The sequence below is a fragment of the Podarcis raffonei genome, chromosome 6 (assembly GCF_027172205.1).
Source record: "Podarcis raffonei isolate rPodRaf1 chromosome 6, rPodRaf1.pri, whole genome shotgun sequence".
Taxonomy (NCBI): domain Eukaryota; kingdom Metazoa; phylum Chordata; class Lepidosauria; order Squamata; family Lacertidae; genus Podarcis; species Podarcis raffonei.
The window spans coordinates 68,978,064-68,991,044 of NC_070607.1; the positions used below are offsets into that span (position 1 = coordinate 68,978,064).

The 12,981-nt window shown below is 40.9% G+C and overlaps 1 protein-coding gene across 6 annotated transcripts in view; it reads left to right on the forward strand.

Moving 5' to 3' along the window:
- Positions 1-12,981, forward strand: part of LOC128416290 (rho GTPase-activating protein 39-like) — an 85,114-nt gene that overhangs the window by 68,345 nt on the left and 3,788 nt on the right. For 5 of the 6 annotated variants that reach the window (XM_053393853.1, XM_053393848.1, XM_053393847.1 and 2 more), the window contains 7 exons: positions 69-1,377; positions 3,519-4,071; positions 5,369-5,458; positions 8,026-8,099; positions 9,550-9,749; positions 11,322-11,413; positions 12,377-12,546. In XM_053393853.1, the coding sequence (XP_053249828.1) occupies positions 69-1,377; positions 3,519-4,071; positions 5,369-5,458; positions 8,026-8,099; positions 9,550-9,749; positions 11,322-11,413; positions 12,377-12,546 (2,488 nt within the window). The remainder of the gene's footprint in view (positions 1-68; positions 1,378-3,518; positions 4,072-5,368; positions 5,459-8,025; positions 8,100-9,549; positions 9,750-11,321; positions 11,414-12,376; positions 12,547-12,981) is intronic. The other variant, XM_053393851.1, reaches the window with a different exon arrangement.

The window sequence follows — 12,981 nt, forward strand, 5'->3', positions numbered from 1 at the left end:
TTTTATACTTGAAGGTAGTATTGCATTTTTTGCTTTATTTTCCTAAATGCTTTATTTTCCCCATACAGAGACACCCCTACCCGGTGGCAGCCTTTACCAGGGACTAAAGCAGCCATGCTGGTCAAAGTCAACAGCCTGAGACAAGTTAATTCCACCTCGAGCAATTCGCTTCAGATGCAGAACAGCGCAGAAACCAGCAGCCAGAAATCTCTGCATGCAAAACAAGTTATATATGCCCAACCTCAGGCTATAACCCCAAATCCAGCAATGCAGAAACCAGGAGCTTCAGCAGAAACAAAACAGTCAATGCAGATTAAGAAGACAGAGAATGGAGGGTTTTGTCTAGTGTTAACTAATGGGCTCAGTAGTCCTTCAGGAAGTCAGACGCAAACATCACAGCCTTCATCTCCCAAGTATGCTTCTCCGGCACCAATATATGATGAGCCATCTATTGATTCCCCAATTTATGATGAGCCCCCTGTAGATATGGACACTGGGAGTGTAAATGTGAATGGGACAACTCCACAAATGTCGCCAAGCAACAGCTTAAATAAGAAACCCCAACCAGTTAAATTATTACAGCATCCAAGTATGCAGCAGCACCAAGCTGGAAAAAAGCATGTGAGAAATCCATCTGCAACAGAGTACAGCCCTGTTGGAAGAGAGTATATTAAACATATGGTCAATGTTGACCAATCATCCAGAAATCCTAACTCTACAGGTGTGATAGTTGATGGCGTTGCTAAACCACAGCTAGGGCAGCTTAGTTCCAGGGACAGCTTCAAACACTCTTGGAAAATCTTGGAGGCAAACGTTCTCAAAAATATGGAGGCCCACCACAGTCGGCAAAACAGTCTTCAGGTTCAAGAGTATCCTACAGTAATAAGTCAGCAAGACTCTGGCTATTCAACAGGACCTTCTCCAAGCCTGAGAAAGAGAAAAGGAAGGCGACAGGCTCCTGGCCAGGGAAGACCTGGCTCTGTGGGCAGCAACAGTGAACTCAGTGCTCTGAATGACAAGCTGATTGCAGAAATGCGTGCTGTGGTGAATCGATCAGCAGCCTGCAGAGGAAGTAAAAGTAGCTTAGATGCAGAAATGCTGGAAAATGCTAGTTTGCCAGAGGGTAACAAAATTAAGTTTCAGTCGGAGCGCTTGAAAAAATGTAATAGCAGGAGCTCAAGAGATGATGTGACTTCTAGTAACAGGTCATTATACAGACCTCGAATGGACAGTAGAGGGAGCCTCTCAAATGATCCGGCATTACAGCAAGACACTGTGAGGCAGAAGAGAACCTACGAAAAAATAGATTCTTTAGAAAAGAATGTGTCCAGTCAGATAAATATGTCTTCGTCTGAATCAGCACAGATACCATCCCAGGTATTCTTTTATTAACAATCTTCTCTTACCAGGCAACAAGGCATTTTGTGGCAGTGGAGTTGATGAAGCCTTTGGATACAATTGGCCAAGTGGTGGTGGGTTGGAGAGTTTTGGGGCACCTGTGGTGGGGTTACGTTTAAAAGGGTGTCACTAATTATCATATCGTTTGGGCCCCCTTAAAATTGCTTTAGAAGAGATGTTGATATATAAATCTGTCAGGATAGCCAACAGAAAGTCTACATTCCTAAAGGAGCCACAAGCCACTTCTCCTTGCTCCACTTCTGAAGCAATTAGTGGGACCTGAAAGGCCCTCTTGACTCCATGCCTCATGCCACTCATTCAGCAGTGGAACAGACTGCCTTAAAAGGAGGTAGACTTTGTTAGGGGAGTTTAAACAAAGACTGGATGGTCACCTGCAGGAATGCATCAGCAGGGGGATGAACTGGATGACCTTTAGGTCTTTCCCAGACTCTATAATTCTATTGTGTGTGTGTGTGTGTATCTGTACATTATACGATGTCTGTGTCGTATTTGTCATATCCTCTAAAAACTTAACAATTAGGACAACATTGTCATCTTTAGAGAATTTTTGGAAAGTTTTATTTATATGTTTGGACAAACCTGGAATTATCCTTCTTATATTACCTGGTTTGCTAAACCTAAAGGATTAGAACCTGTGACTAGTGAATCTGTAGATCCTGACCCCTCCCATCCCCCAGACAGGTTTTCTCCCATAACAGCCATTTCTGTAGCATGCCCTTCACTGTAGACCAGTCAACTGACACTTAGCTTCTGGAAAACATTATACTCTTCCTAGCTACCTCCAAAGTCTGAACTGCTTTTCCCTGCTTTTCCACAAGCCCATTTCAGCTCTTTGTGGAGGCTACTTTGCAACTGTCATGCTTTATAACACATAAGATATTTAGTTGGTGCTTTTTAACAAGCTCTGTGTCTTAAAACAATTCAACGCAGGGTAGTTTAAAAAACAAAATAAAGCTATGGTATTTTGTCCTTCTACAGCAATACTTTGAAATGTTAAATGCTCTGAGCTAAAAAGCAAATAAAAAAATCCAAAATTCGAATTTGAAAAGTTTAAAAAAAAAGTTCATGGTGTTAATAATTTTTAGAATGAGCTGACAGTATTGAAAAATTCTACTTCTGGAGGACTCCTTATGGGTTTCCCCTACAGCCTAATGCACTGAGGCAACAACTAAGAGAATCCAGCATGACAAACCTGTCAATAGCACAAGGGACAGCTGTCCTCCTTGTGACAACACCAGGACCCATCCCTGAGGCTGTTGTTCATCTGTGAGCACCCAGATCTCCCCAGCTGTTCTTTTGTGACAGAGAACAGAAATCATTGCACCTCATAAGGAACAAAATAAACAAAATTACCAGTAATAGGGCTCCATGTTTTTCCCTGCCTTCTTACAGAGACAAATATGTAAGGAAGATGTTTAGTGAAAACTGGAGCTTCTGTAGTAACAGTAACAACAATAACTATTATTACTGCATTTATTTGTTGCTTACTACAAAAATGTGTCCAAGCAAAGTACAATTATATAAAACCATGCGTACACAACATTTAAAATGCACCAGGAAAGATAAATGAACATGAATTGAGTAAAGGTGCTCATTCTGCAATAACATAAATAGGAAGATTCCTATTCAACCGTACTAAAAGAGTACCATACCCTATGACCCCAATTAAGAGCCAAATGCCTGAGTAAACATCCTTGCCTAGCATCTAAACATTGATAAGGATGGCCTAAATTGCATATTTCTGAAGAGAGCATTCCATTATTGGGGAGCCACCATTGAAAAGGCCTGTTCTTATTTTGTCACTTCCCTCTGAAGAAAGGCCTCATATTACAAAAGCAGGAACTGAGTTAGAAGGGTGTGAAAGGGTGGGTTTGAGTTGAAGTTTCAGACATTGACACAAGGAGATAGTGGAGAGGTAGGGGGAGAGGGAGAGGGAGAGAGAGAGCTTCTCAAGTTGTCAGTAGACACTGGGACTCATAGAAGGACTGCCCCCTCTTTTGGAAGTGACTATAGTTAGCTGTTCTGCGCAGGGAAATATGAGTAGCTCAGCTTTTTTAAAAAAACAACAACAACCATTTTCTTTCTGTTCTCCATTGCAGCCTGGAACAATAAGGTCTGATTCCCAGCAAGAAAATAATGACCAGCCTGGCACCAACATGGGGTATCAGTTTCCCTTCCACACCATACGAAAGCCTATCTCTCAAAGCAGCATGGCCGACTGGGCCTCGAAAAACCTAAATATGCACACTCAGGGCATCTTCCGCCGAAGGCTCTCCATTGCCAACATGCTCTCCTGGAACGGTGGCTCCATCAAAAAGCCAATGCTCATCACCAGCAACCACACCATTAAAAAGGAAGCTTGTGAAATATTTAAACTGGTGCAAATCTACATGGGTGACCGCCAGGCTCGGATGGACAGAGATCATGTGGCTTTGATCGTCGTTGCCAAGTGCTGGAGCATTCAAGGTTTACGGGATGAGCTGTACATACAACTGATTAGACAAACAACAGACAATATGTGCTACCGAAGCCTGGCATGGGGCTGGGAACTCATGGCCATCAGTCTGGCCTTTTTCTCCCCATCACCCAAGTTCCAGTCTTATCTAGAAGGCTATATCTATCGTCATCTCAACCAGGTCAATGATGAAAATAGTAAGTGCCTTATCTAATAAGGGTGAACTACATTGCAGCACAATAGCAAATAAAAATAAGTAAAGATCCTGATCAGCAGAAGTAGGCAAACTTTTCATTTCCAGATTTAGGGAAAAGGAAGTTTTAGAATTATTATCTACGGGACACTTATCTATGTAATTTTTAATATATTTTATTCTTACTGTAATAGATTAGGTACTGTAAGTGAAACGTAATAACAAAGCTCAGTACATTCTGATAGTAAAGGAGCTCTAAAGAATGCAGCAGGATTAAAAGCAACAGCTATTTCTTTGCTAGAAAGTGAAATATAGCTGGTGTTACAACAAAAAGTTTACCTGACTTTTTGCACAAAGCAGACTTCTTCTTCTTTTAATACATTTTTATTAGTTTTCCAAAGAACCCCAATAATAGCCAAATTATAACAATAACAATTACAAAGCAGATTTCTCTCTCCACTCCAGTCTTGGAAAACAACCAAGAAGAAAAACATTTCTGCTAAATAAGGTGCTGATCTGCTCCCATTGAGTTTGTTTCTTTGAGTGAAAATATCTAGCCTCTTTAGGGGGGGGCAGCAATTTGGAATGTTCCTTTAGAACTTGGTGATAAGCTATTATAAGAATTCTAAGGGAAGGCTGACATAATTAAGTAGATGGAAAAAACAGTGACATAAATAATTGCATCAGATGTATCACATTTTTTTAGATCACAGCTGGCAAGCTCACTCATAGTAAATGGCCAAATGTCTTTCATGTTGCTCTGTTTGTCAAGATATACATTTGGGGAGTTGTGTTAACCCGGTTCAAGAACTTTTGCTCTATATCATGTTAAATGCTTTAGAAAGTGAAGAGAAAGCATTCAGTGCAATGGTTTTATTCCAAGTACACTATTCTGAAGGTTGCTGAAAGAAAATAATTGGTTAGGAGACTTCATTAGTAAGAAATGAGACCCCTTTTTTTGTCCCTGGCATCAGGTATAACCCCTTCAGCAGCCATAATCCTGAAAAGTTTCCATCCATGAATGGTAAACATTCCAGCTGATTTTTAATCAAATTAATAAACCGAAAAAGATTTTTTTAGAATCTGAACTTCCTTCTTCTTACATTCATTGTTAAACTGATCTTGATGTTTGTAATGAAAACTGATCTTGACATGTAATGAAAAGGAGATGGATAGAGCTGATTTTGTGATGTGTGAATTCAGTAAATACAGGCCCCTCTTCTGCCATGGCTGAGTAAAACAGGGCAGTGAGCATTTAATGTTTTTGCCATCACTCAATCAACGATGCTTTGGATTTTCAGTTACCCAGCGCATTAAGGAGCTTCTGGATATGAAAAACAAAAAGAACTCAAAATCCAGGAAAAAGAGGAAGCAAAATACAGAGGACGAAGGTAAAAATAACTGAATTATGAGGAGGGCTAATAATAGAGGAGACACAACTACACATGTCTGTGTTTGTGTGCCATTGACCTAAGATATAGTTGTACGGGCTTTATTGTAGAAAGATAAGACCTAGGAGTTGTACAAGGTTCAACATTTTGGGAATGGAGGAAAATGCAAAATGGCTACTGATAAAAATTTGTATGCAACACTTGATAGAGCAGTATTTAATGATTAACAGCACATCTTAACCACACTTAAAGTCCAACTGATTTCAGTAGAATGTGTTTCCAGATAAAGATGTGTTGCCGTCTTACTTTCACAGAGCAAACTGGATCCCTCCATTCAGATGGGATTAGTTAATAATTGACTTTCAACTGTAGGGTTTAGGAGAAACCTTTATTTAGCTATACTGTATTTGTACCCTACATTTATGGCAGATGGGTGGGCTTCCTTCCCTTCTCTTCTAGTCTGAGAACTTTGATAGCAAAAGTCCTGAGATGGATTCCTTGGATTCAGTGTAGACAGGCAGCACTGCATTCCCATCTTATCTAGCAGCTAAAGAGTTCCTTTTCAGTTTAGAGATGACTGGATAAGCCTCCTGTCTGAAATTAGGACAATGCTGAGGTAGATGGAGCAATGGCGCCCTCGCTATGAGTTAGCTTCCTGTGTTCTGTGTTCCTTTGGTATTCAGAGACACGTTGCCTCTGATCCTCAAGGTAGCACACAACCATCATGACTAGTCATTGGCAGCCTTATCATCCATAAATTTGTTTAATCCTCTTTTAAGGTGGTGGCCATCACCACATCTTGTGATAGGGAACTCCATAGATTACCTATGCACTGTATGAATAAGTACTTCTGTTTGTTTTGAATGTTCAGCTTCACTTAATGTCCTTGGCTACTAGTTATGAGAGAGGAAGAAATACCCTATTCACTTTGCTCACACCATGCAGTTTTATATCTCTCTGTGTGTCCCCCCCCTTCCCTTACATGTCTTTTCTCTAAATTAAAAAGCCCTCAACTAAACTAAAACGTTTCTCCTCATAGGAGAGTTACATTATCTGAAACTGTGCATTTGATTCTTTCTTATGTTGAACTACTTTTGTCATTTTATTGCTTCCAAATTACTCAAATTACTCAATTTGGAGAGGTCCTTTTGGAGCTCTTCACAATTCATTTATGATTTTCCAATCCCAAATAATTCAGTGTTGACCTTCAGTGATTTGCTTTAATATTGCCCAGGGTGACTCATTTTGGCTAGTTTAGGATGACCCTGTTTCTGGAAGCACAGGGCAGTAAGAAGACCTCTCACACATGGAGCTGCTTACCTGCTCCAGAATTGTACTGGTGCTCCCTCAGCACTTATCCACAAAACACTATGTCAGCCCAAGCTCAAGTCTCACTGAAATTAATTGGACTTGATCTGGTAAAGTAATTTAGGGGTCTGGAGCTTTGATTTCCATCAAGGATTTAGAATGCACTAGGAGGTGCTCCTCAAAATATGTGATGACAGAACCCAGCTGGTTCCATTATCTGAAGCCAGAAGATGCCCAGAGTAATTTGTCCATTCACCATGCCCTTTTCTGTATTCCCAGAAGAGCATTCTTCATCACCTGGACCCCAGACTTGTCAGAAAACATGATTAAGTGAGGGCATTTCAGGAAAGAGAATATATCTGTACTTTGTTACATTCAGGACTGCAGCACTGGATGGCTTTTGTATGCCATTTTGAATAGCAGCAGGAGGCGGGATAATAATCCAAAGAAATTAGAGGGTTGCCATTTCCAGCTTTATGTGCCTATATGAGACTGTGAAGCATGTATGCAAAAGTGAAATAATGCACATCTATATTATCTCATGTTAGGAGGCAGAACTGCACATGCAGCTTGTAAGACCTGTTCAACTCATTTCTCACAGACACCTCAGTCTAGCAGCTCCCTCTGAGTGCTTTTCCAGACAGTGGCTAAATGACATTTTTTACTAAAGTCTATACTAGTGGAATGTATATACTAAAGCACTAGTGCTGGAGGAAAAGCACATACTGTTTAGTATTATATGTATTTTTGATGGGTAAAGGTTCACAAAATGTAGAACATTGCTATGGGGAAAATATTGCCTTTCTGATGTTCATCAGAACTTTTCTCCCTTCTAGAATACTGTATGTGTTTTCCTGCACTGGAAAAAATCGCTCTTTTAAAAAATAAAAATTCACAAAATGCCATGGAGTTGTACCACTTGACCCCAATTCAATTACATTTCTCACAGCACTCCAAACTGCAATGGATGTGATAGTTGGAGGGGAAGACTATTTTGAGTGCCAGGCTAATGAAATAACCCTGCGGCAGAAGTGCTATCTTGAGAAAGGATATCTAGATCTGCCACAACAAGTGCACATTTATTGCACAGTAAAACAGTAATAAGGCCTTTATAGCACTTATTTTATCACTTGCTCAGAAGGATAAGCTTGAGGGTCAGTTAGGGAGAATACAAACATTTGTGCTCTGGGGCCATTTTCTCCTCTGAAGTTCTCCACAACTATTCTAAAACTCCCATTTTATTTATTTCCATTTGTTAGGTCTGCCTATCAGCACTTATGCCAGATACTGCTACCGGAAGCTGCAAAAAGTTGCAGTCACTGGAGGCAAAAAGGTGAGTCAGTGTCATATTCTCATCTAGTAGTTTAAGTGAACTGTTCTCTTGCCCCTTTGGCATTATTTTGATGGTGATCAGAAGCATAGATTGGAAAGCTGCAGATATTAATGGAAAAGTCAGTGGTAGGTGTGGGAATGATATGCCTGAAATCTTCTTCTTTTCCTTTTTTAAGACAGAAAAATTCAGTGGAAAGACAAAATAACATGAAATCTTCATTTTCATAGGTCTTGAATATTCATACAACAAATGGGTGGGAAGATGCCCTGGTAATCAGAATTAAGATAGGGGGCCTTGGAAGTGTACTTATAAAACGCATGCTGCAGGATTGGGTGAGCAAGGTCACATATAGTAAAACACTTATGTGAGTTCTGGAAATCTCCTTATTTTAGAATGAATTTCTAGCACTCACGGTTTTTGAGATCAATTTCATTATGATGCAGACATTTTCAACATATTTATCATTACTGGAAAAATGGCGTACTCTTGCCTGGCATAGATGTGATCATCTGACTGAGTCATGTGCGCACTGTGAGGCTGAATTCTTCCTGTTACGCATGACATCAAAGTACCATAGAGGAATTATACAAGTTCTTGTCTGGATTGGAAATGTTCCATTACCTTACGTTTGCAAAAACGATGAATAAATAGCTAATATGAGTGCACGGTCCACTAACTTATCAGCAGCAGTTGAAGGCCAGAATTACATTTACAGAGGAATAATACTAGGATGACAGCTCCATGGACACACAGTTTTTCTGCTATGACCATTTAAAAATGTGTATCATTTTAGAAGTACTTTTCTTGGGAAAGTGCATTAGCTCAGTGGCAGAGCATATGCTTTGCATGCAGACACTCCCAATCTTATCTCTGCTGGCATCTCTTAGGTAGGGTTGAGAAAGACTCCTGTCTGAAGCTATGGAGAACTGCTGCCAACTCAGTGTAGAAATAATGAGCTCAGTGGATGAATGGTCTGATTTCATGTAAGGCAGCTTCCAGAGTGTGACACTGTCATCATATTGAGTCTCTATGCCCCCACTGCAGCTTTTCCCCCCCAGTGGAGAAGTGGGTAGGCTGGTTAGCATGTCACACTAAGCCAAGGGAGAACAACATGGTACCCTCCAGATGTTGCTGGACTACAACTTCCATTGCTCATGCTTGCTAGAGCTGATCGGCATCAGAATCCAAAATCTGGAGGGACACTACATAAACTACCTGTGGCTTAATTGTGAATATGCATCCTCCCCCCCCCCCGCCCCATGGGTGCTGCACATCACAAACAGGCCACCGCTAACATGCTTATCCACACAGGTTCTGACATAGATAATTATTTTTAAAAATTCAGAGCAAATACAAAATGCTTTCCTAGGATGCATGTGAGTGTTCCTTATGCAAATCTGTTCATCGTTGTTTCCCATCCTTTCTTTTCCTTTTCCTTTTTTGCTTATAGGGTCTCCGGAAGCCTACAATTGAAGAGATAATACATGCCAAGAATGCTATTGTAACACCTTCGCTGTTTGGCAGTTCTCTGGAGGAAATCATGTTACGGCAGCAGGACATGTATCCTGATAACAAGCTACCTTGGGTACAAACACAGCTGTCTCAGCAAGTTTTGGAACTGGGGGGAGAACAGACTGAGGGAATATTCAGGTGAGGTTGGCTGACCGGAGCTACATAAAAGATTGATTACTGTATAGCAGACTGGATAGTTGGAGATGCATGGCATTTCTGCTCCTTGCCCTAGTGGAACTGCATCCTCTCAAGCCTCATTTTTACAGTTTTAGGAGAGGAAGCGGCTTTCAAACCACAGCAAAAGATTTATGAGGTCTCCAGGGACTCATGCCACCTTCTCAGTTGCTTCCAAACAAATAGGCTTATGCTAGTACATATGAACTCGCTCCTAAAACCTGAGGCTAAAATCTCTAATCTACCCATCTGCATATTTTGGATTGGGGGTGGGGAGAGAACCGTGGTACATGTACATCAGCTGTTCATGTTTTCTGTTATTTAATCTCCTCCTTTCCTAGTATATCACTGTGTTTATGAAGGCCATTTAGCCATTGCTAGCTTTGTCAGAGTTAGCTAGGATGGGAAGAGGAATTGCCACTGTTCAGCCCCCACCCCACAGTAGAGATACTACCTAATCTAGGGCCTTGAGAGTGGGGAACTTACTTTGTTTTTGCACTCTGTTCTGAAAATCAAGGGCAAGGAATTGCATCTGGAAGCAACTAATAAAAATATAAATATTTATAGAATGAAGAAGCCACTACAAAAGAACTGGACAGGCCCCATAGACCACAAGTTGAAAAGTTGTAAAGAAATTTCTCTTGTATAACATGGGGAAGGGGGTGCGTTTTTAGCTGCTTAGCTTGTTTAAACCATTCAGAGCCAGAGCTTGATTTATGGCAGTGCTTGACATCTGCATCATAGTTGAAGGAAGGAAGTCTCATTGTGGTAGTTTGTATCCTCATACTAGGGCTCCTGCTGATAAAGGCATTTTTAGAAATATAACATACCCCCAACATGTCTGCCATACCAATAAGGCCATTGTTTTGGCAAAAACTGTTTAAAAATGAATCCTCTATATTAATTAAATACTCGTTCTCAGAACGTGACTCTTCATTTAGCCACATGCTCAAGAGGGAGGAATTAGTAGATTAATGAGACCCCCCAAATATTGTGGCTTGGTCTGTTTGTTTGTTTATAGCATTTTAAAGTCACATTCTTCTGCCATAAAAGGCTCCCAGAACAGTTTACAAATGTTGATGATAATGATGCCTTGAGGCTTAGTCTAAAAGTTTATAAAAGTCATGACCTGAAAGGAAAAGAGTTTGGGAGATAAGGGGAAAAAAGGAAACTCTGGCACTATTTCTTAGTTAATAGAGTTCTTGTAATGACCAGCTGGAATTGAAAGACTCAAGGAGAGGAACAGCCAAGGTTTCTGGTCCTTAAGCAGAGCAGGTAGAGACGCCTGTAGGAGTACCCCTCTCCCTACCCCCAACCCCCATTTAAGGGGAAATATCAAACAGATGCACTCTAAACTGCAATATTTTGGTTCGTGTCCTACTTGTTTAACACTAACTATGGCATTCTTGTCAAACAACTCTGTACATGGCTTTCTGAAATATGTAGTCTCATCTGTTCCTCTGGTTCCTGGATCTGTGGGATTTGCTTCCTCTGTTCAGTTGGTCTTTATTGATGAATCTCTGTGTCTGCTTTCAGAATTCCTGGTGACATTGATGAAGTCAATGCACTCAAGCTACAGGTTGATCAGTGGAAAATTCCTAACAATGTTGGTGATCCCAATATACCAGGTATGGATAAACAACGCAGCTGCTGTATTCTCGCCCAGATTTGTTTGTTTGTTTCTTGATTACTTTATGAAAAGGTCTCACAAGAACTTAAAGATTAAAAGTACAATCACACCATAAAACAGACCCACCATTCCCTGACCTCTGCAGAACAGCACCACCCCACCCCCACATTTGCCAACTGTTGCAAGAAAAAATATTAATCATCTGGGAGAACATTCCAACCAGCAGGAGGAAGGCTGCACTGCTGAAAAGGCCTGTTTTCTTTTTGTGATCCTGTCCCCTGTCACAGCCTCACCATTCATACATTGCTTTTGTGGGGAGGTGCTCAAATCCTTCAATTCCATGGAAAATAGACCCAGATTGACAATATAACTGTTTTCATTCATGAGATAATGGGAATCAAATAAATAGCAGAAACTTAACTTTTATTCAGAAGCCTTCGAAACAGGAGATCTTCGATTTGGGACCTTTTCCTAACCCAAGAAACTCATTCCCTCCTCACCCACCCTTGTCCCATACCCACTTCCTTTTCCATACCCAACTGCTCCATTTCCAGCATTCTGCCCTCCAGTAGATTCCCTCTTACCGTAACATTTCAGTCACACTCCAAATCACAGTACACTGAGATAGATCCATCTTGTGTTCTTATGTTTCTTCCCTCCTATCTAAACCAAAGCTTTTAATAGCTACTTCTGAAGCCACAGGCCATTGCTACCCTAGCCCCTTTAGGATTTGTGTTCTGTGATTTCAAAGGTCTGAAACCATAAATCTCAATGAATTGGGTGATGCTATCTTTCCTCTGGGGAAGAACAGAGTCTTGTTTAGCATAAGATGGAGGAGCAGGGGTGTTGTGCCCTTATTCAATTAAACATCTGCTTCAGGACAGATGTCTCTGACCCAGATACCTTATTTGTTAAGCTGTTGTTGTTGAAAGTGAATGTTTTCCCCCTTCTGCCCTTGCAGCTTCTTTGCTGAAGCTGTGGTACCGGGAGCTGGAGGAGCCTGTCATCCCACAGCAATTCTACAAGGAGTGTATCAGCAACTATGAGAACCCTGATGCTGCTGTAGCAGTAGTGGAACTCCTGCCTGAACTCAACAAATTGGTTTTGTGTTACCTCATCCACTTCTTACAGGTATGTAGGTAACTGCATTTCTGAGACTAGGAATCATTCTGAAGCAGCATATGGCAACTGCACTCTGGAACGTCTTGCTTTACTCTGCATTGCAAATATTCTGGATTATATCCAGTTGATATACTTCCACTGATGGAAGGCTCTTTATTCCAGCACAGTCTTTCATCAGTGGAACAGGGATTAAGAACCTCTTGAAGTATTTCCTCTCCGCATGTTGCCACCTCCCATGCTCTTCTAAAGAGCTTGCCAACTCCCCAGAGCAGATTTGAGGTGGGGTGGGGGCTGCTGAAGAAAAGGGAAGTAGCCAATGAATGTTTCTATCTCTGCTTCACTGACAAAAGGCATTGCTAAATCAAAGAACCTTCCACTAGGGGAAGAATGACAATTGAATAAAACCCTCTGAAGATTCAATCTTTATTTATTCTAATGTGTATC